The 23973-nt window shown below is 38.1% G+C and overlaps 1 protein-coding gene across 2 annotated transcripts in view; it reads right to left on the reverse strand.

The window, feature by feature from the left end:
- The window catches only part of LOC131736917 (vesicular, overexpressed in cancer, prosurvival protein 1-like), a 73178-nt gene extending 56753 nt beyond the window's left edge, over nucleotides 1-16425 (reverse strand). Inside the window, exons 1-2 of one of the 2 annotated variants that reach the window (XM_059022648.1) lie at nucleotides 15923-16425; nucleotides 10591-10649 (exon numbers count right to left, since the gene is read on the reverse strand). In XM_059022648.1, coding sequence (XP_058878631.1) covers nucleotides 10591-10649; nucleotides 15923-15973 — 110 coding nt within the window. In that variant the 5' untranslated portion in view covers nucleotides 15974-16425. The remainder of the gene's footprint in view (nucleotides 1-10590; nucleotides 10650-15922) is intronic. The other variant, XM_059022647.1, reaches the window with a different exon arrangement.
- Between the last annotated feature and the right edge of the window lie 7548 nt (nucleotides 16426-23973).

Genomic DNA, 23973 nt, shown 5'->3' on the forward strand with positions numbered 1-23973 from the left:
TAATAATGCGTGTTTAGTTGGTACTTGGATGGGAGACTGCCTGGCAATACCAGATACTAAACTTTTCTTTGAAGTTTTACTTGTATTATTAACAAATAGTAGATTAAACAGCAAAAATGAACTGATTTACTTTTAATTTATTGAAATGGACCGCAAAGGGTATTAATCGCTATTGAAATAATTGCATAAGAGAAGTTATAAATATATTTGTTTCACTGCTCCACCCGCTGTTTTAATTGCATTTGGATCATTCCAGACACCACCTGATAAGTGAGCGCAACAAACTCAGCAATGCATTGAACATTAATACATTTTAAAAACAAAACATCAAAGTCACAGCATGCATTATATTCGGGCAGGGACATTTCAATTTGATGAGAATAAGCAGAGTGTGACATTAACAGAAGTGACATTAAATTTGACTGTATTATGGCTACGTCTGTCTTCTTTTCTTACATTTACACTGTAAAACACGAGGCTGAAGTTGGCTTATTTGCCAGCTTCTTATTCGCAAGCTTTTAAGTGCATAAATGTATTTGTCTATGCTGAATAAGTAGCCTTGCATTTAATGGGTTACACATCCTACTATCTGGAAAACACAAGTATGCTCAAAACCATAACCATCAAATTTAACAATGGAGTCACCCATACCTTTCAACATTTATGCTCAAAGTTTGAAATCATGGATAGAGTCTACATTGTTCGAGAGCAGTTCCCAGTCATTGGTGCTCATGCAGTCACCATTCACAAATGTTAGGGGATGACTCTAAAAACAGTTACGATGGATCGTGGTAACTCCATTTTCTCCTATGGACAGAGTTTTGTTGCACTTTCCAGAGTTACTTCCTTAAGCAGTATCCAACTTATCAACTTTGACCCCACCTGCATTTACGCATGTCAAACTGCAGTTGAAGAGTACCAACGGCTCAGAGGGATTTATTGTCCTAAGTTGATAAGCTTGAAGGAGACTAACATGCACAAGGGACACAAGGTAAAAGATCATGCAAATTTCATTCACTGAGCCATCATTAATGTTCAGGAGCAGCAAAAGCCTCAGTCTTCTAAGAGAACATTGCACGTACACATCCATTCAGAGGCTTGAGCAACCCCAATTTCACCTCATGCTATGCAAATGCAACATTGCAGTGCCTTCTTCACTTGCAACCTCTGAAGGATTCATTAAAACACAGTCAACAAGAGGCTATCAAGAGCTTTGTTCACAAATAGGATCACTTGCCATCCACTGCGTCTCTAACTACTCTGGATATTTGTCACTTCTTAGGAGAACCTTTCAATAGAGGTGAGCAGCAACATGTTGCAGAGTTTCTCACCAAATTGTCTGAAATTTGTCCTGAAGTATCTCGCATGATTTCAGTCACAATAAGTCATGGCATTCTATGTACTACATGTAACTACTGCTCATCAAACCGAGAGGTGTTGTATATTTATCCTCTAAATGTACCTGCTGGTACAGATTCCATGTGTTTGGAAGAACTCATTTATAGAAATAACAAATGGGCAATGATTCCTGGTATGTAGGCAATGCAAAATTTCTCCAATCATGAAACGTGAACTTATTCAATCAGCAGGGAAACTGATTGCAGTCCAACTTATGCTTTGGGAAACCAAACCAGATGGGACCGTTACAAAGCGACACAATGCTAAGTTTACTGCTGTGCAGAAGAGCAAAATTACTGTGGACAACAGGAATTACCAATTAGATTCCATTATCATACACCAAGGACAGGATGTTACTTCAGGACACTATGTGTCTGTTCTTGCTGTGGGTGCTACTGGAAAATGGTGCATGCAAATGATGCACTTATTGAAGTCAAACCATGGCCAAGAAATGCAAACAAAATGTATATGGCCTTTTATGAAGAGATCTAATGCTTTACAAATGCCTTAGCCTAACTTCATAACACCACTATATCAAGGAGAATAATGTTTTTTTCCCGCATTAAAATGTGTTAGTATACTACCCTTTAGCACGGACATGCATATGTACCTTTTGAACCATTTATTGTAGTTTTGTACCTACAATATATCAATACCTACCAAAATAGACATATTGTTCTCTCATGCAACTGTAAGAATATAATGTTTACACTTTCAATACTGTCCAAAAGTCCCTTCTACCATTATTTTACTTTCAAATATTTGCTCATTTCTCTTATATTACTCTACTTATTATTCTCTTGTAATGTTTGTCTGTCGATTTAACACACACATTCTCGAATATCTTTCCCTCGCTTTATTTATCAATGTAAAAAAACAAGTTAGAAAAACGCATCAGCCGTTTAAAGGGGTGATATCAAACACAAAAGCCCAAGTTAGGAGAAGCAATTAGGCCAATCTTGTCAAGCATCAAGCAAATAGGCACAATTGGAAAGGTGCTGGGGCCCAAGATTCATACAATTCTTGCTTCTAACTTGGCGCCTTTTTTTGATCGCTTTGCTCCACTTGAAATGCTCTTTGTATGACTTGAAGTGACTGTGACACACACTCACACACTGAGACACACTCACACACACTGAGATACACACACACTGAGATACATACACACACACTGAGAAACACATACACACTGAGACACACATACACTGAGACACAAACACTCTGAGACACACACACACTGACACACACACACCGAGACACATACACTGAGAAACACACACACTACAACACGCACAGTCTCAGTGTGTGAGTGTGTCTCAGTGTGTGAGTGTGTGTCTCAGTCACTTCAAGTCATACAAAGAGCATTTCAAGTGGTCTGAACTTGCAACATGACGTTCTTGAAGAGCACACGACCATAGCCCGCTGCGCCACTGTGCATTTCAAGTGGAGCGATAAAGTGGAGCAAAGCAATCAAAAAAAGGCGCCAAGTTAGAAGCAAGAATTGTATGAATCTTGGGCCCCAGCACCTTTCCAATTGAGCATTTGCTTGATGCTTGACAAGATTGGCCTAATTGCTTCTCCTAACTTGGGCTTTTGTGTTTGATATCACCCCTTTAAACGGCTGATGCGTTTTTCTAACTTGTTTTTTTACATACTGTTGCAATACTGTTCATGACAATAGCGAAAATGGAAGATGAAGCGCTTCAGTTAGTTTTTACTTCTGCTTTACTTTTAAGAAGAGTCATAAACATGCTTCTATGCGAGAAATCCATCTCAAACGACTCAATTTCTGCAGAAATACTTCTCGGGTCAATTGGATGCTGACAATGTGTTGATCTGGTGATAATCTAGTAACAGGTTTTCAGTCAAGCAATTAGCCTTCATCCAAGTATTACACGAAAATGAATGACGAAACAAACATCGGTTTGTGATGTTGCTTGTCACTGTACTTGTTAATTATATACAAGTAAGTATTTAAGAAAAAAAACATACCGATTTCTTTTGGCACAGTTTTTTTCACCTGATGCGGTCCAGTCCAGTCTTCTAAATCATGGCTCTTCACAACTACTGCTCACTGCACAGTCTCTTGCTGCATGAATTTCCATTCATACTGCACACAGCTGAAACAGCAGTTTGATTGGTAGTAAGAGGATGTGTATGCTGTCATGTACACTGCAGAAAGCACATTCCCTTCTACAATGCTCACCCGCAAATATTTAAAGGTAAGGTCATTCAGTGGTGTTGATGACTGTCTTGTTAATGTTGCTAAAAACTGACTTCCCCTGGATTTCTAGCATCCCTGGTAAGAAGGGGGCCAAAACACGTCCCCCCCTTGAATAAAAAAAAGTGAAGGGGCCCTTAAAAGAAGTAAGGGGGCCCAGCCCCCCCCCCCCCCCCCCCCCGTAATTTGAGCACTGTCAGTACGTTTGCCAAACAGACCAAGACCACCTCTTTAAGTTCGTTAGTTTAGGTTAATTTCCCAAGCAGACTCTGTTGTTTACAATTCACTCCAAACGTACCGAACCGTACCAAGTGCAGACCAAACCCTCTAAACGGACCCAGTGTGAACACATTCTAAGATTGTCAGAAAATGGTTCAGGAGTCAGTGATGTAACAAAGATATACTTCATTATGTAAACACTAGAGAGAAAATCTATACTTGAAACAACATTGCTTTTTTTGATTGATTCTACTGTATAAATGCTGCAAAAATGGTAGGAAAATTAAAAAATGAATTTGAATTTTTAGTTTATATATCTTTTTAAAGCAAAGTTTTCAAAATAATAATTTAAATAATGTGCTTGATTAAATAAACAGTTTTCTAGTTTAAACAGTAGTTGTTTCAGTCCAAATGGACCACCATCAGCATGCAAAGCATTTCCCAATTTATTCTGCAATAATACATTTTAAAATCAACGAGAAACAACTCCAAACAATAATGTATTACTCTTCCTATTTCTTGACAGTTTTATAATATTGTTGGACATAATTTGCACTAGCTTCACATGTTCTGTGTAATGTTAAAAAGCCTTAGCTGTATTTTAATATGTATGGTCTCCTCAATACTGAATCACAGTTACTGTATTTTCAATGTCATGATAATGGTACCTCACCATATTGTGTAAAATCTCAAATGCTACATCCGCATGTAATTTAAAGGCCACTTACTGTCAGGGAAACATGTTCACGTCTTTGATAAGCTGCTGTTTCCTTGACTAATGACTGCACATCCTGCCAGCCGGTGAGGAACTTTGCTGTCTTCAGGCAATAAAATGGGCTGAGCATTGCTCTTCAAAAGAGGCTGCACCAAACTGACAATGGATGAAGATAAACGAAGCTTTGGTTATCAGCAGTTAACACCTTTTCAACTTGTTTCTAAGATTGACCAATTGAAAAGCATCACGGTTTGCATCTATGTCTTGTTAAATGGGTTCAGCTCCGAGTTGAAATCCACATTTCGTGCTGCAATGGAAGCTGCTAGAATGATGAAATAGGGATCTTAGATACAATGCTAATGATAACCTGAATTACTTTACCTAACTGTAGTCTCAAGAAATCGGTATGTAGCATTGATTTTGGCATTTTCATGTGGTCATTATGTCTATTTTGTTATTAAGTAATCGTCCGAATGTTATTTCCGAAATTATGTTGATTTACGAAATAATGTTAATACCTTAACGAGCAGGGCTTCTTGCGACTGTTTCTTTTGTTTGCGTGGGAATTTAAAAGCAAATCCGTGTAATTTGTCATAATTTATCATGAGTTAATTTGCACTTGAAAAATAGGGTTTTAATTAACAAAAGAGTATATAACTCACCTTGAAACAGAAATTTAACAGACCACGGCGAGAGAGAGAGAGCGCGAGCGAGCGAGAGAGAGAGAGCGAGCGAGCGAGCGTGTACAGGATCAGAGTTAATTTCTTACAGACAACCTATACAATTCAATATTTGTAGTTATGAAAAAAATTTAGCCTTTTCTATACTTGTGGTTATGAAGGAGATTTATTCACTTGTTTTAATCATTTGTAACCTTACGGAACGTGTGTTGTATTGCTAAAATGATATACAGTTATTTGCACCCAGTGTAATGTTACTACCAAGAAATCATCAATGCAAATGTACAGCCTATTTTAATTCTGCATACCTACGTTATATGACAGTTGACCTCTAATGTAGATTTTATTTGAATTATACATTTGAATGATTGCGGATTTGCAATGCGTGAAATGCAACAATTGAGCTGTGTAACGAGAAATGCGTTCATAAACAAACTTATCGACACAATTTAATTTGATTAACACATTTCGTTTGAAAATCACTTGCTACTAAAGCTCTCGTTACTATACCATCAATCCTGCCCACAGTGTCTAATTAGGAGTCCTGTATTTTTAGGTCCAGTATGGTACTCTCATTTGCATTTTGGCTTCAGATTAGCAGAGTTGATACCAGATGAAATCTTAAATTTGACTACAGTTCTCAGAGCTGCATAAGTGGCAAATATTATACTTGCACAATAGATACTGTTCCTTGGTCACCTACCACATACTATAACTGTGTCAGAAAAACAAGCCCCAGACTTGCTCTCACCTCCTCCGGCATCAGTGAATGACACTGTAACCTTTGGAAAGGGGATTTTTAACAATATCGCTTTAGGTAACAACAGCCATCAAATAATGTTCTTATTATATAATACTGTAATAATAATGATATCATTATTAATTCCAACATTTCCCTTTCAGTTCTTTGTAACATTGCATTTTATGTCACTTAAAGAAATACAATCTACAAAGTGCTGGTAGTGGGAGTGTGAAATAAAATGATTTGAAACCTTAAACTCTTCAGCCCAGGCATTGAGCCAGTAAAAACATCTTCTAGTTCAAAAAGACGACGGCCACTGTATTGTATTTGAAAATACAGACAGCTGCAAATCACAGTGAAGGCTCTGAAGCAGACACTCGCAATGCTTGCCTTCACATCTTCCACAATGGCACCATTGACATTTCAGGGCCATATGCCACACAATCAGTCTGCAGACTGGCATTAAACTAAATGACCTTTACACTGTTCCCTTACCTCTGAGTACAAAAGTATGAAAGTTCCCAAACATAGAAAAATTCATAGCCATTGAAAACTTATGACATTGCTCGTTTTAATGCAGTTGCAAATCATTAGTATTTTGTCTTCAGAATCTTAGCAATAACTTCCTATCCTAATGTCAAAAGTACATATTTGGCATGGTTTTATAAAGGCTTATTCACTATAAAACATAACTGAAAGTCTTTTTTGCATTATACAGCAACTGGACACTGCACGCCCATTGATTTTTATGTTAGCTGTTCTTTTAATACTCAATAAACGTAATGTCAAAAAAAACACAGCTGAGATGACGCTAATAATTGACACTTTTTGTCATGCATGCTCCATCTATGTTGTCAAAGTTTTTTCAGACAAACACAGGTAATAAATAAATAACGGCAGTTGTATTAGAGTAGTAATAATGACGTTCCTCAGTCCAAATAATGTCTCAACATCATGACATTATAAATGACACTGTAACAGGGAAAAGGCCCTGCTTGTGTGGGAATATAAGGTTGGCAGGGATGGGGTTAATTCTGTTCCTGCCAAGAATCACAGGTGTGGCCTAATTGGGGAGTGGCCACCTGTATAAAGGGAACAGAAATCTGTTGTTTGGGAAGGGTTTGGTGTGTTCTGATGTGTGTTTGTAATTATAGTGCAGGCGAATTAAACCTTTATTTTGGCTCTCCTGCCTAGTTTATTTGTTTATGTGTGCTTCTGTGTATTAAAGGTATGCAACAACGCTTCTTGTTTCTCTCTTCCTGCCGGTATCAACTTAGGCCGTGACGCTACCCTGTCACAGACACAATACGGCATAGTCATGACATTATCCCCTAATTCACACATAGCACATGGGTCTAAAATAGCCACCAAAGTTAATAAAAAAGTAAGGGGTAATTGACGGGTCCTGCTTTCACATTCTTTTTCTAACTAGGATGTAATTGCTTGGCATGACAATTATGTATCCCAACTGGCTAGCTGTTAAAGGGAAATTAACTGTATAATCATCCATCTTGTTAGCTGAACTACACTCATTGCTTCTGACCTAAAAAAAAAAAAAAAAAAAACTGTTATTATGCGAAATTAGGCAATTTAACCAGAGGAATATGGTAATAATAATACTTAAAAAATGCTACCCAGATAAAATATGGACTAGCACAATATACTGCCAAATATGCTACAGTTGCCACTACAAAAATGTGTATTGTTAAACGTGTGATGGTGCTACGGTTATTCCACACGGTATAATGACTGCCAGGACTGCCAAATAAAAAGGCAAAGTCATGGACACGTTATTATCAGACAAAAAAGGGATTCCATTGAAAAAAGTATGCCATTGTGTGTGTTCCTGTGAAAATGCAGCTTAATGACCCTTAAACATTTTCCCATAGAAAAAGCATAGCATAGTGTAAAAATTGTTATTAAAAAGCATAGTAAAGCATAGATAAGCACTGTAATGCCAAGCGAGTTATTGTAAATAATATACAAAAATGCATAGCATAACCATGAGAATATCATGGGAAAACTGCAAAATGACCAAGCAAATTTACAGGGCTAAACGTCTATAAAGGAATGGGCCACTGTGACAGGGATGGCGTCTGGCCAGAATGCAGAAACAGAAACAAACAAAGCAAAGCAAAGACGCTGCGGCGCCATTTTATGAATTACAAAAAGTAAAAGGTTGTAACAAAAACACTGTGCTCACAGAGCAAAATAAAAATCAAAACAAATGTCGAACCCAAACACAACACAAAGCAGACAAGTCAGGCTGGGCAGATCGCTTTCACTGATCCTATGTTTACTTTTTGTTTCATTTGTACTTTCTGTCTCTGCACGCTCTCGCACCCACGTTCCTCCTCAATGAACCCCCCCCTCGAACAGGGAGAGCTGCAGGCTTTTTAAACAGGCGACCACCTTCTACACAAGGTTTCCATTCAAGTGGATGGGGCTTCCTATCCACGCTGCAAAACAAAACAAGCTACTTCATAAACATCTGTCTAGAAAAATTATCAACCTTATTCATCAAAAATGTACTTTAGAAACACATTCTTTAACTGACTAAAAGTTTAAACTTGGGGAATTGTGCTCATTAGGGAAGCCCTTTCCAGAATAAATGGTTACAACAATAAGCAGTCAATGTAGTAACACTTAGATTAAATTAAAAACTACCGTGTGCTATAATAATATTTTGAAATGAGATCTGAAAAAAAACATGTTTGTACATTTTAGAGTGCCAGTATTAAGATGTATCCCTTTTTACAACATTAAAACAGACCCCAAGCTGGCTGTCCAAGAATCTTACAGTTGGTTCATACAGTTTCATTTCTGTGCCATGAATGTATAACCTCCTTTTCAATTAGCCATTAGGTCTGCTTGAGCCCTAATTAAAAATAAATCAGTGTGAAGGACTCAAGCCAACATGGCATCTTAAGTCAGCTGTGCACTACCAATGTAGCCAGCGCTCCAGGTAAGATGCGTGATAGGTGTTTTACGCATAGAAAAAATATTAGTTCTGCATAATATTTACATTTAATGTATAACGAATACGCATTGCAATTTTGCGGCACAGCTTGAGTTTGCATGTTATCAAGCTTCTAGTTCTTCGTTGGTTCCCAGCATCTCAATGGTCAATTGTGAATATGCTGCATGCGGGAACTAGAGAATGGATCATAGAAATGACGAGACAGCTAATTGTAGCCTGCCTGGGAATTGCCAGGAACACAAGACCAATAAGTCAGGGTTTTCAATAACAAAAAATTATTAAATAAAAAAAAAAAAAATCAAGTGCATGTTTGTGACTGAAGAATTAAGCGACTGAATTCTTGATTTTGGATTCTGGATTTCTCGGTGCCATCTTAGTGATCCTCAACCAAACCTACCAATTTACATATCTGTCAACCAAATATTTTGAAAGGTAAAGCTATAGAATAAATACATTAATCTCTGTTTGGAGAGAGTCGGGATGCTTTATAATTCTATAGCAAGGCTATCAATAAGGAATACAATATTATCGTTTCTATATAAATATATAGCATGTGCATGCAGGCCTTTTGTTAAGTATATTCCATCTGCAACTTTGGAATAAAAAACAAGTTATATTTCTGTGTTTAAAATGCTTCACAGTTGTTATAATTGTTGTTTTTGTTTTTATTGTAAGACCAAGATTTGTGCGGTAGTTCAAAGTAACATTACCGTTCAAATGTAATGTTGTAGTTAATGCATACCCCATAAGTTAGCATTAAAGCATGTACAGTATTTATTGAAAGTGCTCATGACTTCAAGGTAATGTTGCATTTTACTCACCCAAAATCTATTTTACATTTTAGGAGTAGTTTCCATGCAGTTCAGAAAAATGCATTAAAATTTAAATGAATCAATCTATAGGCATTCACTACGTCCTTCTAAGTCGCACATTGTTCCTTTCACTCTCATCAGTATTAGCATCCGAAGTCATCAATGTGGGAGGGCACACATCCGGTGAGTGGCTAAAACAGGCAAAACGGCAGGCATGCCACCTTTGGCTATTTTTTAGATGCAAGCTATCTGAAGAAATAGAAGAATATGATTGGCTAATAGACATGCAAATCATAACTCGTGTCTGCCTGCACCGAACGTACAGCAGTGACTGAGTAGAGAATCTGGATCGGATGGCTGCCTCCACATAAAAGCTATATATTTATTGTTGCATATTACATATAAATAATTAATAAATAAGCTTATTTATTTTAAAATGTTCTAGTAGGCAGTGCCTCCTCTGATGAGTCGCCACTGTTCCACAGCAAAACCTAAGCCTTGTCATGACCAGGGTTTGGAACAGTATGTCATCATGCAGCCTGATATATTACAAGTACAAACATGATATTTATTTAACTTCTTGAACTTCTTGAATTTTAATGCTAGTGAGCTTTTATTCTTGATTCAACTACACCAATAGTGACTATTTCTTTCTAATCGTTTTAAACGTTTGTTTTAAACTGCTCTGTATTTTCTGCTGGGACCTTATTATGAAAATAGAATCAAATTATAAAAACACAAATTCTTATTTTAAAGGGAGACTGGGTTTGTTTTACAATGAATCAGTCAATAAACACAGCATAATCCATTTGAGTGTACTTACATAAAATATGTAGGATATCCCCCCTCGAAATACCAGCAGTACTTCTTGGCTTCTATGCCCTGCAAGGAAAAGGGAATAAAGAAATCATTCTCTGTATGTTAATTATGCAGATCGTGTTTAAGTAACAGGGCAGAGTATTGGCCCCTTTTTTGTACAGTCAATACCACCCAAGAGCCAAAACCTTGTGTTCTTGCCATTCCCCCAGAGCCTCATTTTCCAGCCTTTTGTTAAAATGGATCTCAAGATTATTAAAACCATGCAAGAAAAAAAAAAATCTAATTGAATGTAAAATGGGTTAGGCTTTGACCAAGACAATTAAAAACACCCGCCACATGCTGCACACCCTTTTGTGTAAATGGTTTGTCCTTTAGTTGACTGATCCTTTTTATACAAATTAAATCCCACATGTGTTCTGTATTGTATTAAAAAGTGTAAAGGTTTATTCCCCAAGAGTGGGTATATTTCATGGAAACCGCACGGACCGAAGTGGTTTATTCCGCTTATAAAACAGCTATTTCAAAGTTAATTATCTTGGTGGAAGAAAAATAATTAAAACACTTTGTAAATTAAAAAAAACAAGAAACTTTTATTGTGTATACCTCCGCAGTGCTATACAGTCCCAAAGGATATAACCTTTCATTTGTATTGAATTATTCGTTTTAAGTTTCACTTGCTAAAAATAAACTGTATATTTCCATTTATTGTGAAGTTCTTTATTGAAAAAGTGTCATCTCAACAGAGGGCGGAACACAAGCTGATGTTGTGGATGCTGTAGGTGGAGTTTCAAATGGAACTGAGGAAGAAGCAGCCATTTTTTATGGGTTTTTCCTCATTATATGCGAGGCACACATATTCAAGTCTGTTTTCATCCTTTCGTATCTCAGACGATGTTTTTGTCTGTTGGTGGACACACTCGCACCCACGTCGTGCCAGGTTAAACTGAAGATTAATCCAGACCTTGTGTACCAATCCGACCGCAGCGTCCAGTGAAGTGCTTCAGATTCTAGGTCGGTAATTCTGGGGTGGTGTTAGGACTTGTCTTTACTGGCTTTACTTTTCAACAAAAGCTTTAAAAATGTTATGAAAAGCTTAATTAAGAAATATAGTTGACAGTCTTTCTACTGGAACCTTCAGAGATAATCCAAAATTGAGTGTCATGCATGCAAAGAAGACGCCATCTGTTTTTCAGGGAGACCATTTTACTTTTAAAATATAAAGACTCAATAAGAAAAGAGGACGCTAGACTGTCTTCACTAAGTGATCTTTTTCATGCACAGCATCAGTGTTGGTGTACTCTGCGAGCAGAGTCTATAGTTTGAAGACTTTAGTGACACTTTACTGAGCTTTTCAAACCCACCAGGGTCAGGGGCAATCGTGTCACAGCACAGCCTGTGGCATAAGAAATTCTGGGTCTCAAAGTGTCTGCCAAATGAGGAGAAAAAAATTAGGTCTCATCCCTCTGACAAAACTTGGTATGGAGTTATTTTTATTTTCAAAGAAGGTCTGCTTGCAATGTTTCCAGTAATGTTAGCGCTGTGATGATTGGCTATAGGTGGGCACACAGGGCGGATGAAAGTATTGTGATTGGATGCATCCAGTCAGGGGGTGATCTAATACAGTAGACAGTAGAGGTTCATACTGAATCTCATATTTGTACAATAGGTATTATGTACTGATGGAAACAATAATTAAATAGTGTCAAGTTGAAAAATTCCCACTGTAATGAATCAAACACTAATTTTAATGCCTACACTGGGTGAGCTGGTAAAACCAGATCTTTTTTAGCTTAATGCTTGAATGATGCTTTCAGAAAATGTGATTTGACAATTATTCAAACCAGGCCTGAAAGTGCAGCTGTTTAAACTGCATGCCAAAATAAAGAACAACATTCTCTTAATAGCATCAGATTTGAGCAATTATGTCCCTTCACTTCAACTTCAACTTCAACTTCACACTGATTGCACTGATATTTTCTCTATATCAGTAAATGCCTTTGCTAAGTTTGTTTGGAGAATCCTTTTTTTATCCATAGTCTGTGCTTCTTGTTTCCAGGTCAATCATATGACACTGTGACATTGTTGGATCCACCTGCTTCTGTACTATACAACATAACAATACAACTCAGTACCCCACAGAACAATTGTAAACATCTTAAAAATAAGTTACCTGTTAAAATACCCTTGAAATTTTTAAATGCTGTAATAGTGACTGCTGTAAAAAGACAAAGCTGTGGATTAAAAAAAACACAGATCTATTAACTTTTATTAGGACCCAGCATGTTTTCTTTTACCTTGTTCACAAATGATTGTCTTTTTCTTTCTGACGCATACAAATTGCTATAATTATATCTATAGACCACATCCAAGACTCACAATAACCCTGAACCAAGCTGTGTTTCCTAGTACAACATGCCTCAGGGAAACTCATTCCCCTTTGTTCTCAGGAGTATGTGCCTCCCAACAGGTATTCATGGCTTCTATTTTTCGGTGTTTATTTTCAATTTTTATGTATATACTCCAAAATCTTTTTCAGGGCTTTCGCTTTTTATATACTATATGAGGATTATTGTTTTCAGTTACTTTCTAAAATTCTTGACTATATTACTTAACTCCTTGGCTATGATTCAGCCCCCTGCCCTCAAGTTCAATTCCTGAAGACAAAGTGGTGAGCTCCTGAACTGGGAGTACTTTCAATACTGATGGCGGTGAGATGTTGGCTGCTAGGAAGAAGGGACGGTATCTGTTATATACATTTATTTTGTACAAGTTTTTCATTTTTTGCACTTGCACTTTCAAATTAGTCACCTTATCCGTGCTCCATAGAAAGCTTATACAGGTAGCACCTCCATTTGTGCTTAAGCTACAGGAAGTCTTGTTTCCAAATTAAAATAGACTGTTATACAACTGTACCTTGGTATACTGCTTAAAAACTAAGTCAAGCAGACAAACATTTCGGCTGGTGCCTTCTTCAGTGTACTGAAACACAAGCCTGTTTTAAAAGGAAGCGTCATTCCTAATCCCTTGGGGATGGTTATGTGAAACATTAAGCTGACAAAGCTTCTATCGAGTTGTCTGTACTGCAAGCAATGGCCAACTAGAGATAAGACAGTATGAATTAAGTAGTATTGCTGAGGCTGCTTCTCAAAAGCACAAAACTCAGTCGCCACAACTACTTCATTAAAAAGCTCTTCAGAATAAGTCATACTGAATCTGACTACAATTGCTTATTTTCTGCAACAATATACAGCAAATAATTTATTTATTTTTTATTTTTATGTATTCTCAAAGATTCCATCCCTGGTAGTTGAAACTATTAGCATATTTACCATGAGGAGGTACGAGAGACACATGTTTCTCTCTGAAGTGGCTCTACCCTTGCACAGTGGAATTATGCATCATTTGGAATTGCACTTAAGTTACAGACACACAGATAAAGGGATTACATACGTGCCTATCTTCATTGCACAAGCACACCTGCAACTTCCATGGTCACACTTCTTTAAAAATATATATATATTTACTAAAAAAAATGCTCATAGAAACCTACCTATTGCATTTTTTGCATTGCGTTTTTAAAAGATTGTCTACATACTCATAAAACATGCATGAACGGCAAGCCACAGAGCATCCACTGGGGTATATACAGTAGTATCGATCCACACTATAACTCTTATCATACAGCTAGACAATGTAAAGCTCACACTTGTGACAACAGAAGAGTTAAGATACTGGAACAAATGAGGAATGTGCACATTGGGGTTGGTGATGACACCAATGGCTACATTTACAATGAAAGTAGAGGTAGAATGCTATGATTATAGCACTATTATTCCTGAAAAAAATCTACTTGACCCATCCTTTTTTATTGTAACATGGGTTTACAACAAACATCTAAGTATCTCTCCAGTGTGTGTCATTTCATGGAAGGGCAGGCTGTGCTCATATTTTAGAAGTCAATGATAAAAAGAACCGTGCATTTAATTGCGCATTGTATTAAAAATGGTGTTTACAGCATCTTGGTAATATATTAGAATGATATTACAGAAACGTTCTATATGTACTTAACTAATCCAGGTCAACAACAGGTGTAACTGGATTGTTCTACTTGTCTCCAGGGATGGTTTAATGTTTCCGCTACTACTAATTGCACTGAAGTTTATTTTTGGAACTATGTACTTTCAATATGTGTTTCATGCAGTTACTCCTCATGAGCAATATTATCAGCAGTATCAATAGATTCACTGTAACAATTATGTTTTCTATCTAGATAACGCCAAACCCCAAAAAGTGACATGACCTTAATATGTCAGCCAGGTCATTTACTGCTACATTTCAGTGTGTATCTAACTCTGTAAATGTAACTTTCCATAATAGTATTGAAGTTGTTCCCTTGTAAGTTTAGCAGAAAGATTATACAAATACTGATTTTTGTTCGTTTTAAATCCATAATTTGGTGAATAAAATACTCTTGGATCCACTGCATTTCAAGTGTAGTACAGAATATAAATGGTCTGACCTATAGTTTCGGATTGCGAAAGTATATTGATTTTGAATTTTATTTCAGCTCAGCACCAATCGAAAGAAATCTCTGTAGTGAATAATATATTTTACACATAACATACAATTAACAGAATTCCATTGGTGTAGGTATGATAATTGCTTTTTTCCAGGCTGTTGTTAAGCAGCTGCTAACCTGCTGGTGTAGCCATATGTACATACTTACTTTGACAATGTAAATGTGAAAACTGCTACAGTAAAGGTACATTTTGTAGTTAATGTTATTGAATTTATTTTACATAGTGTGCCAGTGTCAATGGACCCTGAAGATAAAGCTCATGAGTTATTCAGAAAGAAATCTGTTTTCATGGATTAAATCGCTCTCTCTCTCTCTCTCTCTCTCTCTCTCTCTATATATATATATATATATATATATATATATATATATATATATAAGAAGTTGAATAACTGTCTAGGATCTATTCCGTTGTTACAGAGATACAATTTAAACATTTTATGAAAGGTTATCGGTAGGCTACTGTAATCGTCCAGAACAGACCATCGAGTCTGAAGACAGCATTTCTGTTATCACTGCATAACGATTGTGGATATAAAAATAATAAATTACTTTACATATTGCATTATAACCACTCGATATTTAATTTCTAGTTTACGATAATCACCACCTTTAGGTATACTTTACAAAAAATATATAATTTTCACGTTGGCATTTCAAATATAATTATTATTTAATTTAGACTGTTGATAAACCAAGTCTGGCACAATATCTGCTACATTTTTTGTTGTATCCAAATCAACAATCCCCTTTTACTCACCTCTAGAAATATAAAAATAATGAAGATCAAGCCAGACTGGCGAATCTTCATTTTCTCCTCTTCAAATTAACAACTCCGGTTACAAAAAAGAAAGAAGAAATGTAAAACTTAAAATAGTCTCACTTTCATTTCGTAAAATAAAAAATACACTATAAAGTATTTAAAAAATAAGTGGTTCCTTTAGCTATACGAGCATGTCATCTTTCACGCTGGTGATGCTGTGAGACTCTTCCTTGATTCCCGTCAACGTTATGTTTACTTTCAGTTATTATTGGATGCACATAGCATTTTAAGGTGGTGATCAGATATTTTTTCCCCTTGTTTTGAAGATATAAAACCATGGGTCCTAAACACAATGAAAGAAAGCTGTGTTGTGTACAAATCGACGCCCCTTGTCTCGAAATAATCTCCAAAAATGGAAAACAGCAGTCAGATCTGAGGTAGGTAACGACAGTTCAGGGAGCAAGTCTGAGTTGAATCCAGTTAGTCAGGCACCTCCTCCCGCTATCTTTCCAATGTGGGCAAATTCTACTGGAGCATCATTAACCAAGAATCGAAATGCCATACAGAAATCATATTGAATTAAAAAAATAAATAAACAAAGGTGATAATAACGATCGCGTTTACCAGGTACTGTAAAATGTCTTCAAAGGTTGGGCGTCTTTTGTATATTTATGTTTTTTTGTTTGTTTTGTTTTGTTTTGTTTTGTTTTTAACATTAAGCCCGTATTTTAAAATATCATCTCCATAGATGTTTAATACAATGCTTTTATTATCATGTTTTAGTATAACAAAGTAAGTATTAGAAATAAAAAGGCAACTCCCTTTTTAATTTCTGTTTTTATTTATTTATTTATTTATTTATTTATTTATTTATTTATTCTTTTAGCCAAAACTACAAGAACATGCCTATTTCATTGTAGTGGCAATTGTAAATATAGCAATTTCGCTGTTATTTACACCACTGTAAATCATTATGTAACAGTCTTGATTTTGCAACAAAAACAACATAAATGGTTAAGGTTAGGGTAGTAAATGCAAAAATATAATAAAGGTGTAAGTAGTAAGGGACCATGTAACATTTACCCCACTGCTGTGTACTATATAATAACAATGTTCTTTTTTTTTTTTTTACACAACAGGACAGGGCTTCCCAACCCTAGTCTAGGGACCCCCTGTGTCTTCTGGTTTTCATTCCAGCTGTGTTCTCAATTACTTAACTAGACCCTTAATTGAACTAATAATTAAAAATACCTTTTTAATTGTTCTCAGCTCCTAAAAAGTTGCAGAGTTCAAGTTACTTATAAAACGTTATAGCTAACTTGAAATCTGTAACTGTAAGAGCTGAAAACAAGTACAAAGGTCTAATTAAGCAAAGTATTAGTTCAATTAAGAGTTTAGTTAAGTAATTGACAGCTCAGTTGGAATGAAAACCTGAAGACACAGGGGTTCCCCAGGACCAGGGTTGGGAAGCCCTGCAGTAGGATGTAAACAGCCACAACCCACTAAGTTACTCCAGTGCAGAATTTTGTTTCTAGAGAAAAAAGCTTTGTTCAAGAAAAGTTAAAAAAAGTTAATTTAATGTCAAGTGATTTTTATATGCATATATGACAGAGAGTGAATTAATCCTAGTCTTGTGAGGGTGCTGTATAACAGGTACAGTGTGCCCCGGACTGAATGGTTTGGCTGTTCATTCCAGGGTCAGTCGGAAGTCGGCCATCCAGATTATGATTTCCATTACACGAGAGTAGATGTTAAAACTTCATGCTGATTTGAACTCGGCTCTTGCCAAGATAAGCACCAACTAAGACATAGCTTTATAGTAAACTAATGTGATCCATCTGTGTCTCCATCCATTTGCGCTTCCTTCCATATGATGATGTAGATATCCTTCTGTCTGCTGTTGATGGCTGAAGTGTAATGCTGGCTCCAGGGATCAGCTTATTGTCTTCCTAGCGCATCAGCACACGCAACGGCTGCGATGCTGGCTCCGGGGATCAACCACAGTGCGGCCTCCCCAGCGCATCAGCATGACAACCGTCTGGATTCAGCTAAGTAGAGTACATCTCTGGGGTCTTCAAGTGGGCACCTTCTATCCTCTGTGTTTCGTCGACTAGCCCACGACACCTCAAGAGGGCTCGACGGTGATTCTGGCGTCCCAGCATCACCCCCCTGCGTCCCCCACTCAACTCAGCCCAGCTTACTTACCCTTACATCAGTGTTTCTTTCTTTCTATTGTGCTTGAGATCCCCAGCCAGAGTCTTTCCGTCTCAACCACAGCCAGTTGCTACTCCTCTCTGCTGCTTCAGATAAGTTCTTCATTGTGTGATGCAACTCTTGGCCACTGAATACGACGTCTTTGAGAAACCGGGTTGTAGAGAGTGCCACAAATCCTTGACAACCCACCTCCACTGGGTAAACCCGGACTTTCCAGCCTCGCTGTTCCGCTTCAGTGGCTAGTTGAGCATACCGCAGTTTCTTCCTCTCATATGCCTCGTCTACAGCATCCTCCCATGGCACTGTTAACTCTACCAGGTGAACAATGGGTGCTGATCCAGACCACAAGACAATAACTGGTCGAAGGTTAGTAGTGGCAATCTCAGGTGGAAAAATAAGCCGTTGACCAACATCTGCCAGCATTTTCCAGTCTCTAGCAGCTTCCAGTTGTCCTGGGCGAGGATTGGTTTTAACACCTTTTCTTGGTGGTTGCTCTCCTGGGTGGAGGAATGTTATCTTTTGTGTGTAATGTTTTGATGGAACAGGTGGCAACTTATTGGTCATGTTATGCTTGTCTTCCAATGCTAAGGCCAAACATCGCAACACCTGGTCATGGCGCCAAGTAAACCGTCCTTGGCTAAGAGCCACCTTACATCCTGTCAAAATGTGCCTTAATGTTGCAGGTGATGAACACAAAGGACATGAGGGATCCTCTCCTACCCAGAGGTTTAGGTTCTGTGGTGATGGGAGAACATCATATGTTGACCTGATGAGGAAACTGATCCTGCTCTGTTCCATTGACCATAGGTCTTGCCAGCCAATCTTGCGTTGTTCCACACTTTCCCATCTCATCCATTCTCCCTGCTTGGCCTGGGAAATGGCCTTTATGCACCTCATCCTCTCCTCCTGCTTTTGCACCTCATCGACTACCAGCTTCCTCCGTTGAGCTGGGTCTGCCTTGTGCCATGTAGGACGAGCTGAATTGAGACCAAGACGCCCTCTTCCATGCTGAACTTGCCCCATGATATCACCAATTCGAAGGCCAGCCTTTGCATCTTCCACAGCTTTCTTTGCCGCCCACTTTCTTCCAGTTTTCAACACAGGTGCTGCCTCCCTTACGCATTTGTCGCGTGACTACTAATGCCATTTCCAGTCTGACCTTGGCGCACTTAAACTCCTCGGTTAGAGTGGAGACTGGTAGCTGCAGTATTCCTTTACCATAAAGTCCCACACTGCTGAGGCAGCGTGGAACTCCCAAAGGGGGAAAGGGGGCGGAGTCACAATACTAGAAGTCATTGCCTTAATGCAGTAGGCAATGTGTCAGTCATGGATTGGAGGATACGTGATTGCACTCACTACCAAAGGGGGTGTTACTGAGGGTATATCAGGGGATGTGGTGAAGCAATCTGTTCCTTTGTTATGGTTATGAAAATATAACCATGAGTGTTTTGTATGTCTACTAAACTGTTACATTTGTCATTTGTAGACATTTAACTAATCTGAATAGCTGCTTTTCACTGTTAACTGTCTTGTGTCTGTTATTCCTGAGCACTGCATCACCTCTACACCTTCACATTGCAAACTACTTTGCCACAGCATAATATATCTAATAGCAGTTGTTGTAGTTTCAGCAGTACTATCAATAACATTTCTGATAAAGCTGAGTGCATTGATGGCTAAACTATATAAAAAACTGAAAGCAATGCATTTTATTTTTATTACATGCGAGTAGCTGTTATTTAGAGCATGCTAATATTGCATTTGGCTTTTATCAAGACAAAATTAAATAGTAGTGGTGGGGTCCAACCAAGATGTAGCTTTGCTGAAACATCTGCATGCATTGAAGATATGAGCCTCCAGTGCTTTTCCTCTTGTAATGTGGATTTTGTATTGGCCTTGTATTGATGACTGAGGTATAATGCTTGCTCCGGCAAAGCTGGCTCCAGGGATCAACCAAAGTGCGGCCTCCATAGCACCTCAGCTTGGTACCCATCTGGACAGGGTTGGATGGGGCACGACTCAGGGTTGGAGATAGTCATATGGACACCTCCAGAAGGCGCAACACTGATGCTGGCATCCCAGCACCACCCCTTCCATCCCCCACCCAACTCAGCCTGTTTACTACCTTAGCCATCTATTCCTTTTCATTGATTTAACTTCCTCCATCAACCCTTTTTTGAGGTCCTTAATCAGCCTCTTTCCTCCTCAATCATAGCCAATTGCTACTTCTCTCTGCTTCCTTGGATAGAGCCACTGAATCCAATATTTCTGAGATGCCAGGTCATGACATCCCCCTCTGCTGGATAAACTTGGATTCTCCACCCTCATTGTTCCACCTCAGCAGCTAACTCAGCTTACCAAAGTTTTTTCCTCTCGTATACCTCATCCCATGTCACTGTTAGCTCCACTAGCAGAGCAAGGCATTCTGAGACTGACTACAGGTCAATGTCAGGTTGATGGGTAGTTGTAGCAATTTGGATTGAAAAACAAGGCACTGGCCAACATCTGCCTGCATTCTCCAGTCTAGCAGCCTCCAATTGACCCAGGTAAATCTTAGTTCTAATAATCCTTCCTGTTGGTTACTCTGCTGGATGGAGGAATGTCATTCTCTGTGTGCCAGTTATCACTCATATTGGTGACAAGCTGTTGATCTTACTTGTTCCAGTGCTAATGCCAGGCATCACATCACCTGGTCATGACACCAACTGAAGCTGTCTTACATCCTATAAGAATGCGCTGTATGGAGGTGTCAATCATGTGGTTTTTCAATTGCTAGGTTGACAACCTTTGTGCCTCAATGCTGAAGAATATCTTACCCTCCACATTTAACAGGTAAATTGGATGGAATTGGCCAATGCTGATAGATTCTTTTTCTTTGGAGATAAAGACCGCTCCTGCTCAGACTTTGGGACTACTTGTTTTACCCACACTATCTTAATCAACCTCCACAAGGTTCTTGGAACCCCAGCTGCACTCTTGTAACCTCGGTATGGTACATCATTGGCCCCAGACGATGATGAAACTCCTGTTTTCTTCACGGCTTGGTCCACCTCCTTCCACTTATGAGCAGAGTCCTCCATTTGGTATTCCAGTGGACTAATAAGTGGAATATCAGAGGGAATCAATATAGTTTCCCCTCTTCTGGATCAGCGTGCGTCTCTTCAAGTCATTTCAAATGAACAGATCTTTATAAAAGCTGGTTCTTGTATGCTTTCTTCAACTTTGCAAGCTTCTGTTTTAGAACATTTTGCAGAAGACTGAGAGCCTCATTCTGACTTTCTTCAGCCCTCCTCCACTGCATTGTTGCCTTTCTCTAACCAGGCATCTAATCTCCAGCTGCTGTCTACACTTTCCTGAAATCATAGTTATTCGTCACCTTCTATCTTCTACTCCAAATCTCTCACACCCAAAAGGGCAGATGATATCCTCAAACATATCCAGTTTCCTTTCCACTGTTCCACTTACCTCCTCCAGTAAAAAGCAGAGATCTGTGTCGACCACGTGCCAAGCCATTTTCTCAGAGGGTCTTGACCATTTAACCCTCGGTTTGTGCCCATAAAGGTTCCTTTCTCTCCAAGACTGGTTCCTCAGACTAGGCTCACCAGGATCATTTACCTCATCACTAGCTATACTACTGGAACTACTCTCATCTGTAGCAGGGTGTGACAAAGTGGGGGTACCTTGCCACAGTTCAGGACCTTTCACACTGTCTTTTTGTTTAATTCAACAGCACTACTCCAATAGAACAGGTATGTTTCAACAGGGTGGTGCCTGTATATTTATTTACAAAAATCAAATAAACAAAACAAAACCTCACTCCAGTTTGGAGTGCTAACTCAACTTTATCACAATCCCTTACTGCCAGACTGGACAGCTAAGCCGTTTACCAGTTACAAACACTTTTCCAAACAAGTGTAACATTAAACACAATACCCTTTTTTTACTTCCACGCACTCCTCTTCTTTAACCAGCTCCCTGGTGATCATTGCCTAATGGAACTGGAATCTCTCTTTTTATAGTTGTGGCTGTTCCCAATTGACACCAATGATCTCATTTGGGAACAGCCACATTCTCACATGTTTTTGGCAGGGAAAGGCATGAACCCCATCCCTGCCAACCACCACCAAAATACATAACACCACAATACTTTTTTTACAGGCAGAGCGTTTGCTCTGCCACACATCCTCTGTACTTGTTATAGAGGGTACAAGCTATGCATTATTCGCGGTCCTATACATCTACCCTCTATAATCTTTCCCCGGACTCTATCACACAGGGATAATGATATCCTGCTTGTGGTGTGCATCCTGTCACTGAATTTCATTTGTCTGACCTGTCTGAACTGTGAGATACTGCAGCTTTAAAATCAAGAGCAAAACCTGGATGTCACTGGAAGTTATCCTAATTACCGTACATCAGACAGACATATCAATTAACAAGGACTCTGCAATTTTTGAAGAAAACATGAATTCAGCAATAGCATCCACTGTGTATAAATTAATTAGCAGTAGTAATTGGATAAAACAGCACTTGAGATAGTGGAAAGGGGCCAGGAGAATAAACAATAGATGAATATTAATTTTGGAATCATAATCTACTTAAATGAATACTAATCAAAAGAAGTAAAAAATCGGCTGCTCTTCCTGCAGAATGCACTTGATATATCCATTATTAACAGACACACACACATATATAAACTGTGTAGAAATATAGGCTTACACTTAAGGACGGATCAGAATCACTGTATCAATTAATGTTGATTTAAAACTTTGTAGTGTGATGTACGTACGGATATATGTATGTCAGACTTCAAAGTTTTCCATATATCTAGAAAACAGGTAATCCAGTTGTCAAGAAACGTGGCATCATGTTTTAGAATAAGTTGAGATTCTGGAGCTATAGGGAGGTGTCTGTCTGTCCGTATTTCTGCATCCGTCCATCTATATGACACACATTTTTGCAGATTGTGAGAAACCACTTATCCAATTGTCATGAAACTTAGTATTAATGTTATTTAGCTTAAGTTACTGAGCACTCGGAATAGAATGTCTTTTCCTTCATCCTTCTGTCTGTATGTTTTACTTAACAGTGTTTTAAGATTTCTCAAAGCATCCTTAAAAGCAGGGAAAGTCATCATTTCTTTTTTAGCTTTACCTCTTGTGTTTAAGGGCTTCCTGAGAAACATCAGCCTCTATTTCTGTGAACGTGATGCTCCATCTCTCTGCTTTATCTTGGTTAAATATTAAGTCTGGGATTATCCTTATAAGGAAACAGAACAAATGAGTTTTCTGTAGTGATTTATAGACTTTACCTTCAAATGAGGCTGTCCAGCATTACGGATGGATGCTTGTTATTGTTACTGCTGAAGATCTCTGGAGTAATGGGCATAATAGATTGGTTCAGGTTTTCTTTGCTGATTCCACAGATTCTAGTGCAAACCAGACACACTGTATTAAACTGTTATTGCCATGCTCTGTTAAAAGTCGATAGGAATCCTATTTTGAACATGATAAAACACAGAGGACTCCATTGTATTATTCTTGATATTCTAACAAGGCTAGTTTTTTTTTTATATATTATCTTGGTAGACAAAGAACACAGTTCATCTATTAAAACTGGTTGTACTGGTGCAAGAGACTGAATCACAACTGAGTTTACATTTTAAAAGCCATTTAAAACTGAATTGCATATCAAACTGTCAAAGGGTGAGCTGCCCATGTTTTCCATCTCCCCACAACACTCTTGATACATATAAGCTGTAACACAGCCTCATGGCTGAGGTTCATTTTGCCCTTGATACATATAAGCTGTAACACAGCCTCATGGCTGAGGTT

This window comes from Acipenser ruthenus, chromosome 4 (assembly GCF_902713425.1).
Source record: "Acipenser ruthenus chromosome 4, fAciRut3.2 maternal haplotype, whole genome shotgun sequence".
In the NCBI taxonomy this organism is placed as follows: domain Eukaryota; kingdom Metazoa; phylum Chordata; class Actinopteri; order Acipenseriformes; family Acipenseridae; genus Acipenser; species Acipenser ruthenus.